This window comes from Tigriopus californicus, chromosome 9 (assembly GCF_007210705.1).
Source record: "Tigriopus californicus strain San Diego chromosome 9, Tcal_SD_v2.1, whole genome shotgun sequence".
Classification (NCBI taxonomy): domain Eukaryota; kingdom Metazoa; phylum Arthropoda; class Copepoda; order Harpacticoida; family Harpacticidae; genus Tigriopus; species Tigriopus californicus.
In genome coordinates this window covers 1,016,474-1,044,113 of record NC_081448.1, presented here as the reverse complement: position 1 = coordinate 1,044,113, position 27,640 = coordinate 1,016,474, and the positions used below count along the sequence as shown (strand labels likewise).

The 27,640-nt window shown below is 41.5% G+C and overlaps 3 protein-coding genes and 1 long non-coding RNA gene across 4 annotated transcripts in view; 3 read left to right on the top strand and 1 right to left on the bottom strand.

The window, feature by feature from the left end:
* The first annotated feature begins 561 nt into the window (after positions 1-561).
* On the top strand, positions 562-2,001 carry LOC131886723 (uncharacterized). Its single transcript, XM_059235123.1, has 3 exons — positions 562-847; positions 1,008-1,236; positions 1,299-2,001. Exons 1-3 carry the CDS (start codon positions 586-588, stop codon positions 1,510-1,512), a joined length of 705 nt encoding a protein of 234 aa, XP_059091106.1. The 5' UTR covers positions 562-585; the 3' UTR covers positions 1,513-2,001.
* Positions 2,002-7,357: 5,356 nt separating this feature from the next.
* Positions 7,358-7,888, bottom strand: LOC131887349 (uncharacterized). Its single transcript, XR_009374029.1, has 2 exons — positions 7,736-7,888; positions 7,358-7,667 (listed from the first exon to the last, which is right to left on the bottom strand). It is a non-coding gene; the product is annotated as an uncharacterized LOC131887349 (long non-coding RNA).
* Positions 7,889-16,540: 8,652 nt separating this feature from the next.
* On the top strand, positions 16,541-18,106 carry LOC131886611 (uncharacterized). Its single transcript, XM_059235000.1, has one exon. It carries the CDS (start codon positions 16,541-16,543, stop codon positions 18,104-18,106), a length of 1,566 nt encoding a protein of 521 aa, XP_059090983.1.
* A 6,797-nt stretch (positions 18,107-24,903) lies between these two features.
* Positions 24,904-27,640, top strand: part of LOC131886693 (uncharacterized) — a 25,327-nt gene continuing 22,590 nt past the window's right edge. Inside the window, exon 1 of the mRNA XM_059235093.1 lies at positions 24,904-25,204. Within this exon, the coding sequence (XP_059091076.1) occupies positions 24,949-25,204 (256 nt within the window). The 5' untranslated portion in view covers positions 24,904-24,948. The remainder of the gene's footprint in view (positions 25,205-27,640) is intronic.

Sequence of the window (27,640 nt, the reverse complement as noted above, 5' to 3'; positions counted from 1 at the left end):
TTATTTTCCTCTGCATATATTCAGTAAATCCACTTCTACAATGAAAATCTAGTCAACAGCCACCATCTGGTAATCATACACAATACCTTTGGCCCCACATTCTCTCTGACTAACGGCAAGGAAGAAAATTATATTCTTTTAGCGTTTTCATTTTTTTTAAATACCTGATTATAATCATTCATTTTTCATTGTTTCTTTAATTTTTTTAGAAAGATTGCAAAGGCGCAAAAATAAAAAAGAACACAAAGCTTCAGTCACATTTTTTTCCGCTCAAACTGAGGGCAAAAATAGCAAGACACTCCCAAGATATGAGAGCATTGATCATCATTGCCCTTACCGTTCACATTACAACTAGTTAAGAGCCTGGCCAAACTACAAGTAAAATAGCTGTGGCGTCATTAAGGTTCCCTTGAACACGGAAGAAGAGTGGAGAAAGTTCGATAACTGCAGGATTGAGTGGAGTTTCGTGACAATCCTCTCTGTCAACATTAAGCATTCGTTGGTTGACCTCATTACTTAATTCATTATTCATAATGATTCGTATCCAATGCAAGGATCTGACTTCCTGCATTTGAAAGCCAAGCCATGAGGTGTCTAGATCTATTTGGAATACTGTCTCAGTATCTAACTCTCCAAATCATCTTTGGTGATCGACTTTGTTTTGACACAATATGTTATAAATTACCCTCCGTGGCCATTAACCGGAGCTTGTTGGCTGAATGCGCTTGCGGATTCTTCATGGCCGGTGTTAAAGGTCTTAATCAAATATCTCAATTTGATCCAGAGACATGCAAAACCGAATTTGCAACTACTAGTGGATCCAAGACGACAGAGGTCCAACTCAGAGGTAAGGAAACGACATTCTGCAATCCTTAATTGAAGTTCAATTCACTAAGGAGAGAACACTATTTTCCGAAGCGGACAATGTTCTCTTAAGGTTTCCCGTCGTGATGAAGTGATGAGCAAATCTAATTTAACCATTGCAACAACTTCATGTTTTTTCACAGCTCCAAACTACTCAACCCCTCCCGTGGTTCTGGAAGATGATGCCAGGGGAGGTTCATCAGGGTCTTATGGTTCAATCAATGTTTTCAAGGACTCGTGCAATGTTGCGGCGGGTGGCAGGATGTGGTTGGCAGATGGAAATGACGTCAAATTCATTTGGGATTTAGGCAGCCTCTACAAACTTTCAAAGGTGGTGTTTCGAAATTCGAGGAACTTCAATACTAACACACGGTACTCTTTTGAAATGAATTAATTAACATCGTAGACGTCACTTTTCCTTGCAAATTTTTCAGGCATGTTCAAGAGTTTAAAGTGTCTATTTCACGTTATTTCGGCGTAGCTGTCAGATGGATTGACGTTCTTCATGTTGAAAATTTGGAACATCCTACTCTCTGTGATCCACTTCGCCACTACAACTTTAATGCCACCTTGGGGCGATATGTTCAATTCACTGCCTTAACAAATTACCGCGTGGGAGCAGCAATGCACTACTTTAGAGTTTACTAGCATAGTAAAGTGACTATAACCTTGATGAGCACTTTATGGCTCTTGTGACTCTCTATCGATTTCAGCTTTTGAGTTATCATTAGCAAACCAGCAGGCTATGTACGTTGTTTAAAGCTCAATCCTTCCCATCTTTACAAGGAAGAACACTCGTTTGTTGGTTTAAAAGATACTGTTTTAGGAATGGAAGTTTTGAACAAGAGGATGGGGCTACAAATTTTCCTTTCTTTTTTCTGTCGATCAAAGTGGGCCGAAAATCCGTTACTTGTATGTTTGCGTGCTGGTCGCAAAAGTATAATGGTGTTTTGTAAGCACCTGTTGACTTAGTTATGGTTTGTCCTCCACTATCCCGATAAATGAAATGTACACTCATCGAGATCTATGTGATGTTTGGCTGGATTTTGCGTCCAGCCACTTTATTCTTACTGGGCTTTGTAACTAAGGGCGGATTTACACTAGGATGGAAAACCAAGATTGAATCCGGTTTGAGAATGGAAGTAGGAAGAGTGCTGGGGCGACTCCTGTCGTTCACTGTACTGGCGTCGAACAAAAAGACTCATATTGCGAAAAACTCGCCCCAGCACTAGCCTTACGTCCATTCGCAAACCGGATTCAATCCTGATATTCCGTCGTAGTGTAAAGCCGCCCTTACTTGAAGACTATGAAGTCCTTCGTCATGGTCAGCATGGGATCCGAGCATATTTTAGCACGGTTACCCAAGTGATTGAGCATATAGAAGAGGTCATTCAGGGACTAGAGAGTAATGATTCAGTTAATGTAGTCTATATCGACTTTGGCGAGGCCCTGGACAAGGTAGATAATGATCCTTTAGTTACCAGACTCCACGGGCTTCATCTTAGGGCCCCTCCTTTTTCAAAAGCTTGGTATTACTGCAAATGTCTCCTATTTTGTTGACGATACAAAGTTAGTGTCTGGTAGGAACGGTCAAGATTCCAATAGCCTGGCAAAGGACCTAGATATAATCTACCCTTGAGTTACTGAGAATAATATGGCTTTGAACAGAACGAAATTCCGGTCAATGACCTTTAGCTCAACGCCTTTAAACACTCCACTCATAGAAAATGGAAGTAAAGATACTGAGCAGGACTTGTCCATGAAAGATTTAGGGGTTGTCTTCCAAAGTAATGGAAAGTTCCATGAGCATATCCAGTTGAAGGTAGGTAAAGCTTTGAAACGTGTTAGAGAATTTATCGAACGTTAAAGTCCAGAGATAGTTTCACGATGCTAACTCTGTCCAAGTCAATCGTTCAACCACAATCTTGACCCAGGGTTGGCGAAAACGGGCTTGTTGGATAAAAAAACCAAAACCCATCAGTGGGCAGTTGTTTTTGCGGGTTAATAGGGCATGTCAAGTGAAGGAAGATAATCGAGTGATTTTGAGTGAGCTGTGTTACAAAATCCAACAAAATGAACATGTTTGGTGTTAATCGGTGAACGCACTATCAAATTGGCTCAATGTCACAATGCTATTTGCTTAGACAAGGTTGTAAAATGGAATAAATGTTAATATTCAATGCATGTACAGTGCAGCTTGGCTGAGTATGTTGTTTTTGATTTTAGTCCATGGTATAACGTCAGTCGTTCACGAACCCGTTCACTTGACAAGCACTTTAGCAAATCTTTCTCAATTGTTCCCCGCAATTTCCACGACCTTTGTCTTTTTTTGCTGTAACTTGATTAATAATGCAACAGGAAGGGCAGTTACTTGATCTCATAGACTAAAATGGTACGAAAGTCAATGTCTTCGGTATTGCTGTTCTTTCCTCAATGTTACTTAGGTGAAGGGCTTGAGTCAAGGCGTTACTTTTTAAATAATGCTAGCGGTAACGCGTTACATTTCCTCAAAAATGCAAAACAAATAACGAAACGGGTTTTAATCTCCCATTACCGCTTCTTTCTTTTTTTAATCAAGAGAGAGAAAAATATAAAGAGGCATCCCGTCCGATTTTTTTAAAAGTTTCATCTCAAAAATAATGACTGATTTGGTGCACTGATCCACTTCTATAACTGAAGGACTGGTTCCACCCAAATCAGGGGAAAATTTGTCAAAAATTTCAACTTCTGCTTTTCAACGTTTCACCTCTTTTTAACTCTTTAATGAGACAAGTCCATCTCATCTTCAAAATCTAATTGAAAAAAAAGTTGCTATGACCAAGAGAAAGCCGATTTGGAGGGAAGCTCGTTCACAGTCCATATTTGTAGAAGTTCGTTCCCTATCCTAAGTGAATTGATTTTGTCTTTCGGGTCATCTTGTTTTCTGTCAAATATGAGGACATTTAGGCCAAAGATCCTGAAGCATCTTTAATTCAGGCAAGCTCTGGCACGTTCATTTGTTTGTTGGTACAAGTGCCAGTGATGCAAATTAGGGCTTAAACACGTATTTGAGAGAGCGACCTTTTTTTTCATGGTGAGATGAGGTTGACTTCGTTAAAACTGTTTTGAAACGCCAAATTTGCCTCATTGGCACTCGCAGATACGTTTGTTTGCTGAAACTAGAGCTTCCCTAAATTCCGAAAAAGGTCCCCAAAGATCAGCCTAAGCAAAAAACAGCTCTTGATTTCAAGGTAGATTTCAATGATTCAGGAAAACGAAGACGAACCAAGTGGATCTTAGACTTATCAATCATGCTCCTAACAAAAGAGTGGATTGTTTTCCTGACTGTGGCGGCCGTTGTTTATTGTGAAAGATTTTGCTTTGACGAGCACTGCTTTGTGCTGTCTGTAACGCCCATCAATCGAACCCATTTGGCAGAATGTGGATGTGGTCTATTGGTTGCTGGAATCAATCATCTTACTCACATCATCGGCTTTAATGCGAGCATTTGCTCGCTTGAATTTAGCGATGTTCATGGTCTCAAAACTACCACAGCATCTCTCAAAGGTTAGTCTCTTTTGTCGAGTTGAAGCCTTCAAACATCTCGCTATCTAGCCCTTTCCGTAAGCAAAAGAGTTAGTTTGCTCGAATTGTCATTTTCATTGCAGTAGACCCCATTCATTCTAATGATTTAACTACCTTCTGTTGTGTACGCTTCGTGACTGACATGTATTTGACTAGAACAGTTTATATATACATGACTAGAATTAACATTAACATTGCGTGAGCATGAGCAGCATGCTCGTCACCGGGATATCACATCCAACACACCTTCCTACAGGACTAAATCAATACGCAGGAGGCCAAAATGCTAGGCACTTCAAGATTTATGAGCTATCGAATGTGCCAGACAATAACCCGATAAATCAGGCTAGAAACATTAAAGGGGTTATAAATTCAACTTTTTACCCATCGTTTAGTTAGGATTGGGACCCAGGCTCTACGTGGTCCCCAGTGGCGTTTGAATCAGAGAATACCATTTCTAAACACTGAGATCTCTACCTTTTGGGATATTGAAGCTGGAAAAGAAGATGAAGTTACCATCAAATTTTGAGAGGTCACTCGTACTTTTGAGGTCACGGTTTCAGTTCTTTAATCCATGACAGGAATGGTTCACGCGCGATTGCATTTTTATGAATCGTCACAATTCTACTCATTAAAATGCCTGCTAAATACTTTTCAGCAGGAAATAGCTATTTTTGGACTTATTTTTCGTTTAGAAAACCTTCAATGTGAAACTTATTGAAAGTCTTACATCTGAAACACTTGTTTGTGGGTCATCGGCTTTCTTTAGTGGCAGTAATTCTGTGTCAACCAAGGTGGCGGCAAAAGACGTTCTTACAGTTTGTTGCTTTGGTCGGTTATCCTCGATGACAGATTGGCTAGTTTACAAAAGCCTCAGGACATGAATGTCGCCTTGAGGCTAAATGTGCAACTAAATCCAAGTCAAAGTAGAGTTTGGTTTTCTTGAGTTTGACACTCCTTGCAACAGTTGGAATTCAGTGTAATGATATTTTGCCCTGATAAACCCGCCAATTGTTGCAAACAATCACAAGACATTGCACCAACGGTTCGTGGGTTATGTCAGCCACGTTCCCGATTTGGTTTGTTTCAGAAAAGGTTACTGTCCTAAAATGGAAAACGGAAATAACAATCTTGGAGTGTTTAGGCGAACCCCTTATCCAGTTCCTTCCTCGTCGTGGCACACACTTAGGTCCTGATTACCAATGGCCTCCCGTGGTTCTCGAGGATGATGCGTCCAATGCAATTTATGGATCGATAAACGATTTCAAAGAGTCATTTAAAATTTACGCCAAAAACAACATGTGGATAGCGGGCAAGGCAGAGAAGAAATTTGTCTGGGACCTGGGAATACTGTACAATATCACAAGCGTGCACTTTCGCAGCGGAAGTAATGATAGGTACCACTTTCAAAATGTGTTGTCCTTGGGAAAGGTCTTGCTTATTTTTTATCATTACGTCACTGGCGCTTGAGCATTGAGCTGTTAAAGAACTGGCCAATCAAAGACAGGTTAATAGCTAAAAGTTGGGGTTTTTATCCAACAGGCGCGTTTTGGCCAACTCTGGGTCACGACAGGGCTCACAGACGGGCTCACCACAATAGCAAAGTTGAAAGATCAACATCAGTTCATCTCCTTGTGTCTTTCCTAATTGATCAACCAAAGGTTCCACACGGTCTGTTGATCCACTATTGTTCCGCATATATGCATAAAAGGATCTCAAGTTTTCGTCTTTCGAGAGGCCTTCTTCGAATTTCAATTTAGCTTCTCTAACACCAGCCCTCACCCTAGAGTTCACTTTTTTGTATTCTATCCTGAGAGCTGGATTTCCCGTGGCACATAGTGATTCCCATAAATGCTCCTTGCGTCGAATTTCTTTTAGTAGGGGAGGCTGGAGCCAGAGTGGCCTAGTTTTCTTGCGCCGAGGTCTCTTGGGGATATACGCCTCACAACCAATATTGAGTGCTCCTTTAACTTCCGACCAATATTGTTCCGCCGTCGTCCCAATTACGGGGTGATTCCAATCCGTTTGATCGAGAAAGAATCGAAATGATCTGAAATCAGCCTTGGAGTAGTTTTTTAAAACTGTTTCTGCTATCTCTTGGAAGCATGGCTCGGAAACCACACCAACTTGAATCCGGAAGTGGTCACTCATTTTCAAGTCCATACGCACACTGACGTGCTCGATCCTTCTTTGGTCGTTTGTAAACAAAAGATCTAAAACATTCCCAGCTTCGTGCCTTGGAGCGTTTATGAGTTGTATCATGCCTTGTACATGGCATCTACGAAGTTCCAGTCATTTTGTGCAGGGGAATAGCCCGTCGACGAATCAACTTTTGAGTGATTGAAATCTCCGACCACAACAGTCGTTCTTTTTAAGCAGAAAAGAAGCTATTAACTTGTTGTCCACGAGCATCTTCTGCGTTTGGGGATAGCTAGCAACAAAATATATCAATAGTTCCAAAACCGATCACCACAAACTTCAGGCACTGAAGTGACAACTTCCATTGTTGGAAAATCACGCTATAAAATCAGCACTCCGCCTCCCCTTCCCTTGAAAGTATCCATTCTATCTCGACGGGCGGCTATCTTGTATCCACATTGCGCAATTTCTGTGTTTAACACATCACTGCTGAGCCATGTTTCCGTAATGCAAATCACATCTGGGCGTTCACTACACATAATTACTTGAAGATCCATCAATTTGTTCAGAATACTTCGACTGTTAAAAAGAAGTAGTTTTATAGTTGCTATTGTTGTTCGAGAACTATCAAGTACACAATCTATCCAAATCAAATTACGTTATTTTAAACGCGATTCAATGATTGCAAATGAAGCCCGAATTTGGTGGTCCGTTTTTTAAGCGCTGTCCATTCCAATTCAGCTTTTTACATTTTGCATCCGCCTTTTGGAATAAAGAAAAATGTATGGGATGCTATCAATTGGTTTATTTTCCTCAAAATGTTAACTTATTTTTGCACTAGTGTGGGAAGTCATGGAAAGGTGTAGAAACATCTTTTCCAATTAATGTGATAAAAGAGCCTTGGGCCTTTTTGCCATTGCATGTGATGAAACATTGACAAAAATAGCCACCAGATTTGAACAAGGCACTGGCATAGTTCATTTTCATGCGGTTTGTATGTGCATTGAAATTCAAACATCCTTGTTTACATTCATCTGAGGACTTGGCATTGAAATCGACATACGCATAATTGTCACACTTATGATTTCGAAGTTGAATGTCTGAAAACAAATGAAGATTTGAACTATTTACACTGCAAAACCTTTTATCTGCATTGCTCAGATGGTACCTTTTGCATTAGTCTGGATCACAAGTGTAAATACCACAAGACCAAGAGAAAGGGGAGCAAGAAGGTTCTTCATAATGACCGCCGTTGGTCTAACAAACTATGATATGGGAGCATAACATGCTCCCAAACTTATATAGGCCATGGCCACATACTGCATAATCATCTGCTTGTCTGTACAAAAAAAAACTACAAGGTAAAACAGAAGAAAATATGATAAGATTTGTGAAGAGTCTTGCCTAATTGGGAGTGTGACAGGAAACATATGTCTCTTGAAGTTGAGGATATCGGGACTTCAAATGTCAGAATGCATCAAAAGAATCAAAAATCATCGTAGATTTTGTAGTCCACGATTTTAAATGCATTCGTGAGCTTTGTCCCAGTCCAGGATTTAGGGTCATTTGTAGTGACAATAGGGGCTTAACGTGCGTTTTGCGAGCACTTTCAAGCCCTCGAGAATCCAGGCGAGTTAAAACAATGAATTTCAATCCTCTTCTTTATGCGGGCTCCTTCATTGTTCAATTTGCTGCCTTCAAATGTTCATAGGGAGGACGTAGGTATTGATCCAGTAGCAGAATTTAAGTCAGACTTGGACAAGTTTTTGACTAAAATTCCCGATCAACGCCATATTCAAGGGCTAGCCAAATCTGCTAACTATAATTGGTCGGTCAATCAAATTTTGTAGGAAAATCAAAGTTAAGTAAATATAATGATTTTCCGATTTTTCGCCTTGAACTGCCGGAAATCCCATTCCCAGTGGCGGTAAGGAAGTCCGCAAAAAAATAAGAAATAAGAATCTATGAATTCAAAACAACAAGAAAACATTTCTCAATCAACGAAAGAGGTTGGATATACAAAATGGATTTCGTAATGCTGAATCTGCTCCTTCCAACAACTGAGTTCAACCAGACGAGGAGGAGCTACATACCCTAGAGTAGTAAAAACAGGGTTGGCAACCTCCTTGGAAGCGGCATAGTGGTAGATGCTTCGAGGATTAACACTAGAGGCTACCACCGTCCGGCTCATTGATTCCTATTACCCAGACCTTCAGAAGGATGGGGTGACCTACAATGACATCATCGGATTTCTCAAGAACCGATTCATGAACAAGTCGTCCGAGTATCAATTCCTCAACGTTTCAGAGCCCAGGCGAACTATTTTTCGACTTTCTTGATCAGGTCGGCAACATCGCCGCCTGCAACGATTTTTCGACCACTGGGCTCTGAAAGGCATCACCTTGCAGACGAGGTGAACCAACCATTTAAACCCACACCCTTCAACATAACTGGCGGTCCCTTCTTTTACATCCTTACTCTGAGAGAATCATGGTGGAATCATTTGCCTCATTTAATTCTGAACAGATTAGAGACAACAATCATCGGCCCGGCCATAGCTGTTGTTTGCCAGTTAATAACTACGGCCATCGTTCAGCCCGCACCAGGGTTTGAAACGTTACCGTAAAAAAGCAACGGCTTACCTTTATTGTTAGTGGAGGAAAAAATGTGGCCAAAAACTGCAAAAAACAGTGAAAGCGATTTTTCACTTTTTGAATAAGATTCAAATTTTCACCCAGCAACATAAACTTCGGACAACACATCTTTGAAACGATCCACTTTGCTAGTAAATGGTACAAAAATGGCCTACCTTTTATTGAGGAGATCTACGTATCTTATTTAATTACTTCTATTCGAAAACTGGCTTAGATTTGCAATGACCAAGAGCAGGACGATTTGGGGGAAGGTCGTTCCCAGTCCATATTTCTACAAGTGACCAAGCCAATCAGGACAATGTTGCCAAGGTGGTTGAGGGGATTGTTCCCACTATCCCAGATCTCCACTGAACTTGGGGGTTTTCACCAAAGTGAAAAGGTCAGTGAAGCGACATCAAATTGAGAATGAAGCTATTTTTTGAAATTATGCCAATTGGAATTAGTGTCTGTAACTCTGAAATTGCTTTCTCTTAGCTTCTCTTTCTTTTTGCTTTTCACTAGGACGGAAAACAAAGATTGCATCCGGTTTGAGCGTTGAAGTAGGACTTGTGTTGGAGGGAGTTTTTCGCTACTTGAGTCTTTTTGTTCAACTTGGTACAATGAAAGGCTGGCGCCCTTAGCTGGACTCAAGTCTTTTAACAGACTCGCCCCAGCACTAGGCCTACTTCAATCCTTAAACCAGACTCAATCTCGGTTTTCCATCCTAATGTAAAGTCGACCTTGCCTATGATCTCTACGAAACATACCTTTTTACTTGAAATCTCAGTCCTTGACTAGGAGAGTGGTCGTAATGTAGAGGAAAAAAGCCTTTTTCGTGTTTTATATGATTCAAGGAAATTGATCATTGTCATCATCCAATTGTTTAAAATATTCACATTTCTAATGATGTGAGAAAAGATTGTTTTTTTTTGTGCAATGCTGCTGTTATTGTCACTTCGATAACTTATTCCCAGACAATATTTTATCTTCCTAGATTGTTAATGTGCGACACATTCGTTAGCGTATGATGCAATTAGTCTTTGACTAATTGCTATTTTTTCTTTCAATGTGACAACCTCCAATTAATACACATCATCAACATTGAGGAGGTCTAAGACGAAGACTAAAATTTTGACAAAAGAGGTCCGTCCTTTCACCAGAACTGTACAATTCGAACAAACTCTTTTGAGAACTTCTTATGGAAAGGGCCCATAAGATGTTCGAAATCTAAAACTCGCCAAGAAACCCAAGTCTTTAAACGTTCCTCTATTCTGCGTCTACTATGCGTAGTTGATCTGGGTACTTGATTCTCGTTTGGTTGAGTTTTTGATATTGAAGTGGGAACAAAAGCTTTGTGTCTTTGTTGATAAAGTAGACCATCATCAACTATGATGTTGGACCAAATATTTATTGGGGATCAAAAGGGGTGAGAGTGATTACGGCGTCTAAAAGAATTTGATAGTCGGGATCGTTAGTAGCCAAAGTCTTCATATTGGTCAAAAGAATATCTTCTTGTTGGTTGTCAGATATGAATAGGATTTACGAAAGTTCATGCATTTGGATTGTCCTCTTCGCAAGTACTCTTCCGAGTGGAATACTGATACATGGCAAATGGTATAATGATGTTGAGTGGGTGGATGCTTTCAACTGGTTGAATGCATTACTTCAAGACCATTACGGGCCAATGCAAGTTCGAACTGAGTGCACCCCATCAAGGTTAGATCAATGGGAACACTGACATTTCTCAAAGTGTTGGATATTGATGTGATCTGGGCCATAGAAAAACTCAAAAACAAAACCAGCTTTGGGATTGATCTGATCTCAAATAAAATATTAAATTTTATCAAGTACGAGATATACAAACCGCTGAGGATGTTGATCGACGAAGCAACATGTACGGGAGTCACTCCAAAATGTTAGAAATTTGGGAGCTTCCTTCCTCTTTATAAAGGGAAGGGGCCAAGGTATTGCCCGGACTCGTACAGGCCGATATCCTTCTACCAGTACCTTCTAAAATCTTCGAAAGAATCATACATAGCCAATTAATGAAACAAGTTGAATGTCACTTGTCGGATGCACAGCATGGATTTCGTAAGAACCACAATACAGAGCAAGCAATCGCTGCACTGAGCAGCAGTCTCCAAGACGCAAGGCTTAGGAAAGAGAAATGCAGTGTGGTATTCTACGATCTGGCCAGGGCGTTTAATACTGTTGATCACTCGATACTTATTCGAAAGAGGAAAGGTTTGGGATGTTGTCAATGGCCTTGAAATTGGCGACCTCATACCTGGCGGAAAGAGAACAAGTCGTAGAAGTGGAAGGATCCACCAGTTAGCCGACAATGCTTTTGCCAAAGGGAGTGCCACAGGGGAGCATTTTGGGTTCACTGCTCTTTCTTCTTTATATTAATGATTTACCTGATCATTGCAAAAGTCGTCTGATTGTAAACGCCGATGACATATGACTGCAATCGTCATAGAGGCCAGCTCGACGGTAGAAATTGAAACAAGGACTCAAAGTGCGGTGGATGAAAAGTATCAGTGGTTTGTCCAAAATGAGTTAAAACTGAGCCCAACGAAAACAGTCGTGATATCCTATAGATGTGTAAGCGACTTGAATGTCTAAATACAAGATAGCAAGTTGTAAAATGCAGCGGAAACGAGGTACCTTGGAATACATATGATGATGATGATGATGATGATGATGATGATTTATTTCGGGAACTTTGTTGATATGGTATGAACGGGAATGATAATAATGACAAGAATTTATATGATACGAAAGAAGAGAAAAAAGAGAAAAAAAAACAACATTATTGTCCCTTGGTAACCCTTAAGCCGAGCGGCTTTTTTTCAGGACACCAACTCTCATTTGATTTCGTTAGAGATGCATTGAGAGATTATTTGACTTTGGGCTGGTTGGTGATGTCATGTAAAAGTACTGTCAGGAGATGGAGCGTGATTTGTTGGTTCCCTTCGGCTTATCTAAGGACCTTGGCAAGAATAACAGTTCTTCGTGTTACATATTACGTTGAGGTAATTGATTTCGTTAAATGAGAGGTCCAATTTGTGTACTGAGTAGCTAAAAACAAAGGTCGTTTTGGTTGAAGTAATAAAATCATTCCAAGTTTTTGGGAACGAAAACCCTGGCAGTTTTTGAAACCAAGTTAGTCTGACTAATGGTAAGTTAAAAACTATTTTTCCGCTTCTTCTTTCTCTATAATGAAACCAGCTTAGACTCGCTGGAAGAGCGTCTTTCACAAACTTGAACATAAACTGGATTATCTTTATTTTCGCTAAATCTTTAGTTTTGAGGACTCGCCATTTCCTAAATAAATCATCCGTATGCGCTCGGGTGTTACTCCCCTCTATCCATCGAACGCTTCGCTTTTGAAGAACGACAAGATTTTCAATGTCTGAAGACCTCCCGTAATATTCAAGCCCATATGTTAGTCTACTTTTCACTAACGCATTATATACCATGTATTTGAGATTTTTTGGAACTGTGTGTTTGGCTAAGAAGAGCGTAAACATTATTTTCCTAACATTTAAGCATACCTGACGAACGTGTTCCTTCCAATTTAGATGGTCATCAAGATGTAATCCTAAAAAATTCAGGCTTTTTTCTTCATGTTTTGCTCCCGCCTGGCGAATAGGGATATCCTTTAAAGATATATTTATATCTGGCTCGGATTGGAGAGGTCTAAATAAGATGAATTTAGTCTATAAGTTTACAGTTAGTTTATTTTCTTTGAAATATTTCGCCAATTCTCCTAACCATTGCGTGGATTCTTGTTCAAGTTTTTTCAAGTCAGTACCGTGATGCCGCAAAGTGGTATCATCTGCAAAGAATTGTAATTTTAAAATTTGTCGTCAGAGGTAAGTCGTTAATGTAGATTAGAAATAACAGAGGGCCCAAGATACTGCCCTGTGGTACACCACAAGTAATTGCTTTCAGTTGCGATACAGTCCCTTCTAGTTCTACGTATTGCTTTCGGTCTGACAAATAGTTTTGAAGTTATCTAATGACATGACTACTGGACATTGCTATATGGATGGCAGTCTGAAGTTTGATCGACAAGTGAATCCTCTTCTCCCGAAAACAAATCATATAATGGCAATGATCAAATAAGTGAGATTGATTTAACCACAACGTTCAAGATTGGTTCTAATCAAGGTGCTTTTGATGCAGGTTCTTTAATATGCCCAAATGGCTTGGATGCCCCTGCTGACCAAAAATGACATGAAAAGAATCCGGAGTGCTCAAAATAGGTCTTTGAGGATGGTGTTTGGTTGCCACACATTCAGTCCCTTTATTTAAGCACGCAGGAATATTACGTCTGGAGGATAGCTTAAAAATAGCTCAGTGTAAGATCGTAAATGATGCGCTCCGTGGACGAGTCTCACATCTTACTCAACAAATGGTGATCACAAACTCAAGCTCAACAAGGTCGAACCAGGATGCAATTTGCTTTGTTCGCCCAAGTGTTTTGCACAGCGTTTGCACCACTCCCAACAAGTACGGATTGCTAACAAAGGAAATGAGACTGAAGGAATATGTAACAACATTCGAAACCCATCACTAGTCAAACTCGTTGGGCGCGTGGTTCGAGGGGGGTGGTTTTCCAACATAGACCACAGGCAAGAGGCCGGTTGAGAACATGAATACGAATTGATTACTGCATTACGATTTTTTACTGCTACCACTTTTGACCTGGATTTGAGTGCGAATAAAGGAGCGCGAGTTAAAACTACGGAAACGACCCGATTATTCAGGCTGTCGGGACTGCTCAGGACAGTAGCAAACAATAGGAGCCAGTAATCTCCAACCTTGATGGATTTTTCGCTCGTTCACAGGCGAACAGGATACTAACTCAAGGGAGACAAGAAGATGTCCCAGAAGAGGCCAACAATCGTGTCTGGCGCCCGGTCTAATAAGTCATCTAGAGTTTCAAAGCCTCCACTGCCTGCTCTCCACGCGGATTTGGCCCGCACTCAAGACCTCTTTGAGGTTAAAGTATCTGAAGGTCATGGGGCTTTAGACACACAAGTCAAGGTTCAGCTAGCCGCTGAAGAACTCAAAACCATCAAGCAAAACTTTCAACAGCTGTCTCTGGCAGTCACAGACAAACTAGTCAACGTTGGATCACTCCACAAAGCGGACGAGCTTGTCCTAGAGAGGAGGGATCTTCTCAATCAATGTCGCCTACGAATGGCCCAACTGGCCAATCTCAAGCTCGAACTCAGAGGTTTGGAGCTCGCCGTATCGTTATCTGGCCTCTCAGGATCTCAGCAGTCTCACGCGGTTTCCTCGACCGAGCGGCATTGCCTATGGAAGGAGCTTAAAGAACAGGAGGCAGTCAATGAAACCTCTTTATTGCGAGATCTTTCTCATTGGATCACAGGTTTGTATTTACAATGTTTACAATATGTATATTTATTTCGTCCCATTCTGGGTTCTGGGGCTGCCATTCGAGGCGATGATCCACTAGAAACCGGGGGGAGACCTGGGGTCGAACCCATGAACCCGAGCTTAGCTCGGTCGCGAGTTAACCAACTGCGCTAGAACCATCTCCCTGAGGTACAGGTCCCAATGAGGTACAGGAAAAGATCGAGTCAATAGAATTGAAGGCTAAGGAAGTAAAGCTTAGACAGGAAATGGAAGGCCGACTTTACGATGAACAAACCAAAATCCAGACACAGGCATTGAAAAGAGAAATGTCAAAGTGGGATACTTTGGCTTCCTTAGAGGCAAACATCAATGAGGACGAAATCGAGTTATTACTCCCAACAGAGTCCTGTGAACAAAAGATGGACCAACTTCAAGACGCTGATCCTATCCCTGCTCAGAGTACTCTGGCCAAAGTCATGGTGGGGAGCCCGGATCAGAATTCCGGATCTCATCCTTTCCATCTCTTATCAGGGTCAAACTCAATCCCATGACTCGTTACTTGGCAAAGATCAAATTCCTCAAGCCACCACCGGTTTGCTTTGCTGGGAAACCAACCCATTTCAATGTTTGGAGACGCCAATTTGAGGACCAAGTTAAGGACTATCTCTGAATGCACATGAAGTGCTGCGGGCTTTGGAAGCACGCACTTCTGGAGCAGCCTTGTCAGTAGTGGAGGCGTTTCGGGATTCAGGAGAAGACGACGTGAAGGCCACGGTATCCGGAATCTGGACGGCTCTCAGCTCTAGGTTTGGACGAACTTCAATGATCATGGCCTCAATCACCAATCGAGTAAACAGATTCTCGCCAATTGGATCCAACGACCCCCCAAAACGGCTCCAGGATCTTTGCGACTTATGTATGCAGATAAGTGGCCAAATGTCCTTGGTCCATGGTTTAGCCTATTACGATAAACAGATTGGGATTTGATCAATTATTGATAAATTTCCGATTTATATTTTTAACAGATGGAGAAAGAGGGGATGTCAATATGAAGACAATAATGAAGGCCTGCACCCCACGTTTGCAATCATTGTGGAATTCATCAGTAAGGAGGCAGAGTTGGCAAACAATCCATCTTACGCTCAAAGAAGATCACGAGAGACATCAGAAGGACGAGTCAAAACCGGAAAGCCTCAAGTTCAGCCAACCTTGCCGTCGCGGCCCAATCCCAGAAACGATTGGCGAACCTGGCTCCCAACGCCACATTCTATGCTTGTCCCATTCATGTCAGATCACCTCACAGGCTAGAGGAGTGCAAAACATTTGGAGCAATGACAATCAAGAAAAAGGAAGAGGCCATCAGGGGAGCCAGGTTGTGCTTCAGGTGTCTTGGTGATCATATGCAAAGTGACTGCAAGGAGGTGATGTGCTGTGAGATGTGCTCATCGTTTGGCCATTTGACTATAATGCACCGACCCAATAGCAACTTTGAACTCATTCAGCAGAGAGGCTCCAAAGTCACCCTCCAATCTTCGACTGGCTCTGGTCCCGGTGGTCAAAGCTGCGGAAAAACCGGACTGGTAGAGGTATGGCATAAAGGAAATCCCAAGAAAATCGTGCGCACTTACGCCATCCTGGATGAAAAATCGACCAGCTCCTGTGCTCACCCAAAATGCTTCGATTCATTGGCAATTAGCGGCCCACTCCAAAATTACCGTTTGACCACCTTCGAGAATCATAGTTCTGACGTCAGCGGAATGATCGTTAGTGGAATCCACGTGCGAGGGGTGGGCAAACACGAATCTTTCCCCTTGCCCCCTCTGCCAGAGAATTCCACAGAAAATGCCACAAACTCTTGTCAAGTGGACGTTATTGAATTGGCCGACCAGCACGGTTCCAATTTTAAACTAATTAGTGACGCGTTTTTCCGAGCGCCAGATGACGAGCAGATGGGTACTTTGCAGGATGATCGAAGATTTTTGGAATTTGCGAAACAAAGTTTGACTGTTAATGGAGCCGGATTCTTATCCCTGAAGCTACTGTTCAGAGACCAGGATCCTTTGTTGTCAAACAATCGGGAGCCTGTCAAGTGCCGCAGCATTGGTACACTCTGTCAGATGAAAAAGGATCCAGAGATGCTTCGAGAATGTCTCTCCCCCACAGGAAAATTGATCAACACGGGAAAAGTTGAGGTTGTGGAAGAAAATGAACTTACCCCTTTACCAGGCAAGGCGTGGTGGATTCCGTGTTGTGCCGTGAGACACAAGAAAAAAGGCAAGATCAGAATGGTCTTTGACAGTTCCGCGTACTATATGGGAACAAGCCTCAACAACAAGCAAGTCCAGGGACCCGATCAAGGAAACAAGCTCAGTGGTGTACTTGCCCGATTTCGAAAAGAAAACATTGGCTTTTCCTGCGATATTGAAGTTATGTTTCATATGTTCTATGTAACCCAAGGAGGACCAGGACTTCATGCGGTTTTTTTTCTGATTCAAGAACAACGACCCAAGCAAGCCCATCGTAGAGTACCGTGCTTTGATTCGTATTTTTGGGAACAGACCAAGTCCCGCGAAGTCACCTTTGCGTTGAGAGCACCCTGCGAGGGAGAGAATGTTTCAGAAAGAGCAAAACAGTTCATCACATCGAACTTCTACGTCGACGATGGGTTGGGTAGTGCAAATACAATTGATGAGGCAGCTGAAACATTGATCAAAGCCCGTGGTATTCTACAACAATTCAACATCAGATTGCACAAAATTGCATCTAGTGACACCTCCTTGTTGAAATCATTCCCATCCTCTGAGATTGCAGATGGAACAACGTATGTGGACTTTGACTTCAGTTCAATGCAATCAACTCTTGGGGTCTATTGGGACCTTCTCAGGGACGAATTTATGGTTCAGTCAAATATCCTAGATCGACCATTTACCAAAAGAGGCATACTCGGTGTTGTGAACCCGCCTTACAACGGTATTGTATTCGTGAGCCCAGAAATTCTGGGCGGCAGACTGCTCCAAAGACAAATTATACCCTCCAGGGACAGCCTACCTGATGATCTCAAGCCTTTGGGATGGGACAATCCTCTTCCCAAGCATTTTAGAAGGGACTGGGACAAATGGAAACAATCCCTCAACCACCTCTATCTCACCAAGGTTCCCAGCCCTCTTAGAGACAAGCCCCTTCCGTGTGACTCCATTCGGGAATTGTTTGTCTTTGCTGATTCTTCTCAGAACGTGATAGAAGTCTTGGCCTGTATAAAATCATCCAAGGGCGGTCGCATCTCTATGTCCTTTCTGAGAGGGGAATCAAAGGTGGCTCCAAGACAAGCGAAATCAATCCCTAGACTAGAGATCTGTGCTGCACTAAGAGCCTTGCAACTGCTGACGGAGATCTTATTGGACTTGCGTGATGACTTCAAGAACATCTACGTGTATCCGACAGCCTTGTTATTCTCGGATATCTTTGAAATCGGGGGCAAAGATTTTCGAAACATTATCGTACATTGGGTATTCTAAAAATTCTACATAACGAGGTTCCGAGAAGCTCCATGACGGACGTGGTCCATGGTCTGGTCTATGGGAAAATCCGTTACTGCTCGGCAATCTATCTACATGTGCGTTTCACCGAACATGACCCACTCAACACCTCTCAAAATCGACTCCAGATTGCTCTTAATGATGTAATGCGCTTCTTATCAGGAAAAACAAGACACGACCATATTAGAATCGAGCAACTCTTCTCCGACAATGGCTTCCATTCATTGAACCAAATAGCAATTCAGAGCTCTTTGGTGGAAGTTTGGAAGATTCTCAATGATCGAACGAAAGGAACAGATAAGTCTTTTCTGCCTGTGGTTGGTCCCCCCATAGCCACTAGAAGTACAGTCCGACGTGACCTTCGGCCTCCTGCGCGGGGCAATCATTTTTCTACTAATGCTGTCAGACTGTATAATGCTCTCCCCGTTGAATCTCGAACTGATAAAAAAATTAGCTCTTTCAAATCCGCCATCAATCAGTCGCTGCCCAGTTATCCCCTGTGATATGTTGTTTCCATTTTCATGCACTAGTCAAAGCCTGATATGTGTACCATGTACCAAAGATGACCTCACCTTAAAAAATACTTGTACTTATAAATACATTCAAATCAAATCAAAATCATGTGACCCGAAGAGTTGAATTAACTCTTAATGTATCAAAGACGAGCTCCTGGCGATGCGTGCCCACCGACAAGAATCCGGCCGATATAGCAACGTGGGCATGTAAGCCCGAAGATCTCTTGAAGTCAATTTGGCTCAATGGACCTTCTTACCTGACGAGTGCGGTGTTGCCGTCGTTTGAGGCAGAACCATTGACCTTATACAACCTGCCCAAATTTGAGAAACTCGAGTTGACAACACCGGAAAAAAAAATCAAACCTCTTGCCAATTACCAGTTCATGGTCCAATTCCGTCAAGCGCCATGGAAGGTGGGACGTGATTATCGAGAAGATAGCAAGAATTTTTGAACAATTGCTTTCATTCAGAAAGAAGATTCGGAATGCCTCACCACCAAACAAGCTTAGAAATGTGGACAAGTACGACAGGATGAAATTGAGGGTCATGGCCCAAACCATGCTGATTAAGGATGCTCAACAAGTGTCCTATCATCACGAGATTACTCTCATGTCTCAATCAACCCAACTACCACCGTCGCACTGCTTGGCCTCTTTGGCACCCTTCTTGGACGAGAACCAGATCATCAGGGTTGGTGGTGGGCTCCGAAATGGAGATTTTCTTGCCGATTTCGACATCCAGTCCTCCTTCCGTCCAGTCATTCGCTGAATCTATTAATTTTGGAGCACTTTCATCAGGCAAACAAGTATCAAGGCCGCCATGTTACAGCAGGAGCCGTGAGAGCTGGGGGTTTCTTTGTCAAGAAGGGAGCGTTGACTATTAGAAAACTTGCTGGGGCTTGCGAACTTTTTCGCTGGTTACGAGCGCCATTGATGGCTCAATACATGGCGGACCTCCCAAAGGATCGCTGGGAGAAGTCGGCGCCGTTCACAAGTACGGGGTTGGATGTGTTTGGTCCCTTCCAAATTTCCGAGGGGAAGGCAACAAGAGCTCGTCCTGGGACTGTCAAGAATTGGTCACCGATATTTATCTGCCTTACGTCAAGAGCGGTTCATGTGGAGCCCCTGCCCGGCCTCGATACCTCAACATTCAGAAACGCGTTTCGGCGTTTCCTTGCGATTAAAGGAACCTGTGTGCATCTGAGGAGCAACCGGGGCACAAAGTTTGTGAGTAGTGTGAATCAGGACCTCGATTTGATTAGCCTGCAGACTGACCTTCAACTAAGAGGATGTACCTGGTATTTCAATCCACCAGACGCCTCACATTTTGGGGGCGTCTGGGAACTGAAAATTGGGCAAATACAAAGATGCTTGGTAGCCACCTTGATTTTAGGTGGTTCCAGACTGTTGACAAGAGACGAATTCCACACTCTTATTTCAGAGGCAATGGCCATTGTAAATTCGACCCCATTGTGGGAGGTGTCAAGTGATCCCAATGATGCTCTTCCGATATCCCCTGCGTTGCTTCTTACGCTCAAGGAGGCACCCTATAGCGCCCCTCTTGAATCCTTTTCTGAAAAGGATCGCAATGAGTACGGACCTCTCTGATGGGGGCGCATGCAATACCTTTTAGATCAGTTCTGGATTTGATATCGCACAGGATACTTGCAGACTTTACAAGAGCGCAACAAAGACCAAGAAATGAAGCCTCAAAGAGGGAGATCTCGTTCTCATGCAAATCAAAAATGTCAAATGAAGATTGTGGCCCTTTGCAAGGGTTGTTAGAGCATTGCCGAGCTCGGATGGTTTGGCGTGATCCGCTCTTATTGAGACTGCAACTGACGTGGGAATTGGCAAGCCGTGCAAAATTAGTCGATATGTAAGACCTAGTGTCTACTCTGATTTTTCTTGCATCTACCCGCGGATCGAAATAAGTTCGGCCGGGTGGAGAGTGTCACGGGTTGGTGGGCACCCTGATTTGGCGCGTGGTTCAAGGGGGTGGTTTTCCAACAAAGACGACGACAGGCAAGAGGCCGGTTGAGAACATGGACGCGAATTGTTTACTGCATTACTGTTTTTTACCCCTACGACTTTGACCTGGATTTGAGTGCGAATAAAGGAGTGCAAGTTAAAACTACGGAAACGACCCGATTATTCAGGCTATCGGGACTGCTCCGGACAATGAATGATGATCGATCGATAGATCAACCAACCAACACCTATCTCCGGAATCCGGATTCTTCTCCTCCTTGGTCGACACACTTCCATCTCCTAACAATGATTGAAGGTCGAATGTTAAGCTCATTAATTCAAAATGCTTAGTATGCTTGAAGCATATTTAAGTCAACTGGTTTTTGAATTGTTACTTAACATTCCCATTTTTGCGCTATATTCAGAACCAGTACACTTGAGTATATGTTTGAGGTCCTTGAGCACACTCTATGGTCGTTGAAAAATGAACTTTGAGATTACAGCTCGGCAGCTTGCATACACTAGAGGTTGCATTGGTTGCCTTTCGTGCATGACGTAGCGTTGTAACTTTTGAAGATTTTCTTGGTTGGAAGAAAAAAATGTTGTGGGTTCAAATCCACAGAAACCGTTTATCTATTAAGTTGATTTTATGATAAACTCAGTGTTGGGAATTGATCTAGGAGGGCAAGTTGGTGTATGCCAAATTGTAAGATCCATTCACCTGACCCTGACAAGAAAAAGGACTTAAGCAATAATGGTTCAATGCAATAGTTTTAGTTGGGCTGGGTTGGAAAGGGCTCAACCAATCTCTAAACACACAGACAGAGCCTGAATGTAGGTATGAATTCATGTAGCATTCATACTGGTGCAACAAGCAAAAACGAAAATGGACTCAATGATTAATAAAAGCATCCCACACTAATACTTGTTTCCTAAAAATCATTTAAATCCAAAATCGTATTATCTAACCCGTTTGGACATTAATTAATCATTCAATGAGTGGAGGCAAACTGCCAAATTGGCCCCAGACAGGTCCATGAGAGATGATGAGAGACTTGTGCCCTGAACAAGCGCGCCCAATCGTCTTTGCTCTAACGCCTCCATGAATAACGCTAGAGTATGTAGAGCAGCTTGACGGCTGTCATCTCAAAGTTCACTTTTAACGATCATATATTCCGCATCCCATTAGTATGAGGAGTTCGTTGATCGAGTCAAAAGTCGGCCTCCCGGTGTTTTGGCGGGAAAGATTTGAAAAAGAGTATTCCGTCCGTGTTAGCCCAACTGTCCTTGGACTGACCAATCAATCTCATTATGTGGAGCCCTTCCTACCTTCACCCAATAGGAAACAAAATTCAAGTAAGCTTAAGCCCAATAGGAGTTGTACTAGATAAGCATGTCTTCAGGTCAGCTGACGCTGGGGGGGGGGCAAAGGAAAACCACATTTTGTGAAATTACGCTTTATGCAAGTTGAATTATTCCAATGAATCATTAGTTATTCTTGTTCTCTTCCGATATCTTTGAATCTAATAAATATGCTGGTAAAAAGACAGTTAGAATTTAAAAACGCATGTTTTTGGCATAGCACATGTAACACGACAAAAAGAAATACAAACATTTGCTCAATGAATCACATATACTATTCATTGCCCTTGTAGTAATGCATCTCGAAAGGGCAACGAACTGTATCAAAAGAGCAATGCAATGATCAATAGGGTCAATTGTAGTGACCGTAGAGCTTAACGTGCGTTTTGAGAGCACCTTCAAGCCCTCGAGAATCCAGGCTAGTTAAAACAATGAAGTCCACCTCCCTTCTTTCTCGGGGTCCTTCATTGTTCAATTTGCTGCCCTCAAATATTCGTAGGACTTATGTAGACGTTGATCCAGTACCAGGATTTAAGTCAGACTTGGACAAGTTTTTGACTAAAATTCCGGATCAACCTTATATTCAAGGATTAGCCAGATCAGCCAAATCCAATTCGTTGGTCGATCAAATAATATATATAAATAAAAGTCAAGTAAAATGAATAATCTTCTCGTCTTGAACTGCTGGGATTTCAATCCCGGTAGCGGTAAGGAAGTCCCCCAAAAAATGATGAGGCATTTAGAATTCCGTTTCAATCCCCCTCAAACGCACGTGGATGTGGTGATGACATAATTGTGCATTAAGGTTGCTGGGAAAGCCAAAGAAAATGTAGAGGCTATGGCTAAACAAGGATGACGGAATGCATTTATGTGGAGGCTCCTTGCAAAAGAATTATTTCCGGTTCTAGTCAAGTCCATAAGGTTATTTTGCAAGCAATTTGAGGTATGGCAGTCTGAAGCCTAGGTAAAAAATTTCAGACCGATTGAATTATTTTTGTAGAACTGAGGGCATCTTAAGACCAAGTACAGTCATTGTTTCGATATACTAACCTGCGGCACCTTGTTTTTTTTCTTTTTTCCTTCAAATGACTCGCTCAAGTACACAGACAATGCTAAATATCAATTGACTATTACTCGTCAACCAAAGCCCCAATCGTGCTGAAACTTGCTAAGTAAGTTCCTTCAACTCATACCAAATTAATCTTGTCAAAAAATTCATTGGCTTGATTGTAATCAGATTAAATAAAAATGCGCAGCTGACTACCCGAGCGGAGGTCTCCATGCCTTTTGCCCTTCTTGGACTAACATACTTGGAGATCAGTTCTCTGGTATGCTTTCAACTCCAAAGATTTTAGGAACACCATCTCTACTGCTTCATTGGTGAGTTTGTTCAAGTCCGAACTGGCCCCAGCCCTATTCCTACTTTGATCTTCAAACTGGATTCAATCTGGTTGTCCTTTGTAGTCTAGATGCGCACTAGTTCTTTTACTTTTTGAGTCGTTTCAGCTACACTATTTTGAAATGTAATGGGAGGACAGTTCTTTTTTCGAAAACAGGAACAAATTGCGGTTATTGCATTAATTCTCTGAGGCGAGTTTTTAAAACGCCCGTACCTCTGAGTTAGCGCTTGGGCATTACCTAGAATNTCTGAGTTAGCGCTTGGGCATTACCTAGAATAAGCATTTGCTTACCACGTTGCCGGGTGTTTTTTCAGACCGTTTAACGTCCAAGCCTCTAAATCCGAGATACGAGCCGTAAAAAACTCGCCTCTGGCCTTTTCTTACTTTACTTTGGTAACTCCATCATCAAAGAAAGCCCGTGCAAACACTCTGAATTTGACCTTATCAGCTTCTGATAACCCTGGCGAACCCTCCTCCTTCTTCAAATCCATCAATGACAGGTGGGGGTAGCAGCGTAAGTCCACCAAGACTCTTCAACGCTCTCCTGAAAAACGCATCGTTGGGGTTCTCAGTAGAGAACAATGAAATATTTAAACTTAACCTTAAAGCCATTGATTTCAGCCACATTTAAACCCTCAAAGCTTTTATAAGTGTCTTTTTATCCCTCAAGCGCTTAGAACCATAGATTGTCATTTTTAGTCTAAAGGCTTCTAGATCCTCTTTTAGAAGATTTGCTTACAGTTCAGGGTTTTTAGGGTTTGCACTAAAATCTGAAAACCACACAAATCAATTTGTTTTACTTTCTTGGTCTATATTTAAGGCATTTTTTCCTTTCCTAACTTTTTCTTGCATTTCCCCAATGTTGCGTCGGAACGTAACCTTGGTGAAACACTATCTTAGTCACAAAACAAACATTATCATTGGTGAACGACATACACTGCAACTACAAAGTCCTTGCCTCATCCTAAGAAAAATCATTTTGTCTTTCTGGTCATCACTGTTTCTGATAAGGATCAGGACAATTAGATGTAGACAAAGGAATCTGAAGGGTCTCTTATTTAGGCAAGCCTTGGTAGGTCTTTTTGTTTACTTAGTTTAATAGTAGTAGTTCTAAGAAGAGCTTGCAAAAACGTCAGAATAAGGTCTCGGAAGATTAGCCAAACGTTGATTTCAGGCAATGACGAGTCAAATTTAGATGATTCAGGAAAACGAATACAAACCGGACAGTTCCTAGAACTGAATTTTAGTGGGCCTCAAGAATTGAAACGTGTATGTATCTCTCTCAAAAAGTAACAGTACTTTGCAGAAAATATTTGCCAATCAAGTTCAATCATAGCTGGTTAACTCTTAAGAACTTAGACTTTTGACTTGATTTGGATATATCGTGAAACAAAAGTTCTAGAAAAGTACATAACTAACTTTATAAAACAAAAGTGATCGCTTTAGGTATACCATAATTGTTGAAGTGATATTAGGAAGGCAGAAACTTAACGGTCAGGCTGTAATGAGCCGTGTTTAGTATCGTGCTTGATATTACGATTGTCCTTTCTAGATAACTCTGCTTTCACTCAAAAATGCTCGTGACAAAAGAGTGGATTGTTTTCCTGACTGTGGCTGTCGTTATTAATTCTGAAAGACTTTGCTTTGACGAGCGCTGCTTTGTGCTCCCTCTAACTCCCATCAATCGAACCCATTTAGCAGAATGTGGATGTGGTCTATTGCTTTCTGGAATGGATCATCTCACTAACATTATTAGCTTTAATGCTAGCACTTGCTCGGTTGAGTTTAGCGATGGTCTTGGTTTCAAAACTGCAACAGCATCGCTCAAAGGTTAGTCTCTATTCGATTCAGATTCGGATCAAATTGACTGACGGTTTTTGGATTCGGTTCAGAATTGGAAAAAAATCGGATTCAAAGTCGAACAACATTTCGTTCGGGTTGGGCTTCAGATTGGAGAATGGCAAAGCCGGATTGGGCTTCTATCCGCTCAGATCCGAACCCATTCAAAATCTAATAGTAAACTAAATGCAAGCAAATTTATTTCGAAAACGGTATATTTCAGAAATCTGTAAATATGAGGCATATTACAGTGAAAAACAAAGAATATAACTATTATCTTATTAGTTATCTCAACAAGGCTAGGTGGGGTACCATATTGGCACAATATGGGCTTTCTAATTTGCAAACCATTCTTTGTTAACCTTGGCAATCAAGCCATCGAACCCCGGTCTGTCCATTTACCCCTGCGACGAATTACAGAGAAAGAAAACATCAAATTTTGCGACAATCCTACAGGGAAGACAATGGCAGATGCCATGAAATGATGACTAAGCATCTTTTGAAGAGCTCAGCTCTAAAGTTTTGAAGACCTTTCGCGTTTCTTGTCCTTTCCAAAAAACGAGCTACTAGAAATAAGTCGACTCAAAAATTGAATCCCTGGATGAAAATGGCCTTTTGAAATCTTGGAAAACGAACAAAAAGTTATTGCCCTTGTACCAGAAATGACCAATTCAAGAAAATAAGTGCAATTTTACTTAATACTCAAACATTAACAACAAACTTGTTAAACGTGCCAAAGAACATAATTGACGAAATTATTTTGAAAACAGTATGCGAAATTCAAACAAAACTTAGAATGGAGCGAAACGTCTCTTAGGATGCAAGAGAATTGACAAATCAAAAGAAGTAATCAAGAATTGACTGAAAAGCAGGGGATTACAAATTCGATTAATATATATTTTTCTCAAATAGGAGCAAGCCTTAGTCTCAATCAATCTAACCCTGTCATTGAAAATTGTTGCTCTTTCTTCCCGTCATTTCCAAACCCCAGACTATATTTTTAAAATAGATAGTCGACTAGAAGTTTGAAACGTTATTGACAGGCTACCTAGCAAACAGAGTAACGGAGTCGACGGCATATCCAATATGATTCTAGAATGCATTAAACAAGAATTGCGGGTCCTTTTGCTCGAGTTATTACGTCCTCGCTGATTAGCGTATTTATTCCCTCGAGATCGAAATCAGCCAAAATATTCCTTTTGCATAAATGAGGAGATCCTTGTGAAATGGCCAACTATCGCCCAATCAGCATTTTATCATCTCTTTCGAAAGTTCTTGAGAAACCTGTTTACCAACAAATTATCAAACCTTTCGATGAAAGTCATCATAATAATGCGCAGTATAGTTTTCGCCCAAAGCATTCAACCATGCATACCGTACATAATTTCCTGCAGAACATTTCCCTTCACTCCGAGCGCAAGTACTCGGTTGGTGTATTTATTGATTTAAAGAAAGCAAATGACCATAGCATTTTATTAGCAACACTCCTTAAGTATGGCTGCAGTCAAAATGTAGTACGTTGGGTAAGAAACTATCTGACATCCAGAACTCAGCGAGTAGAAAATGAAGGCCTCTTTTCAGAATACACCCAAGTGACTTGCCCAGTGCCTCAAGGCAGTATTCTAGGATCGCTATTGATTTTAATTTATGGAAATGAACTCCCAATCGCAACAAACTTCAAATTGACAACGTTTGCCGATGACATGTTTCTCCAACATTTTAGCACTTACTTACCGGTACGTACCTGGAAACCGAAACTAGTCAATGGCTTATCAAAATAACAAATTGGTTTGAAATTAAAAAGCTGACACTTAACCTTGGAAAAAAAAGTTGATGTTATTTAGTCCCAAATACAATTTTTGTAAGCTTGACATAATTATCAATGGACATTGTATCAATCAGATTGGGTGGAGACTCCCAGAAAAAATGATTTTTTATGGCTACACATTGATGACGAACTTAGACCCAAATATTAGAGTTTTTTTAAAAATAATTTTTCAATATATAATTATGAAAAAATATCATATTTAAAAAAAAAAAATTGTGCGGACTGCCTTACCGCTACCGGGATCGGAATCTCAGCAGTTCAAGACGAGAAGATTATTTATTTTATTTGACTTTTATTTATATATATTATTTGATCGACCAACGAATTGGAGTTGGCTGATCTGGCTAATCCTTGAATATAAGGTTGATCCGGAATTTTAGTCAAAAACTTGTCCAAGTCTGACTTAAATCTTGCTACTGGATCAACCCTTACATAAACCCTACAAATATTTGAGGGCAGCAAATTGAACAATGAAGGAGCCCGAGAAAGAAGAGAGTTGGACTTCATTGTTTTAACTAGGCTGGATTCTCGAGGGCTTGAAGGTGCTCTGAAAACGCACATTAAGCCTCTACGGTCACTACAATTGACCCTAAATCCTG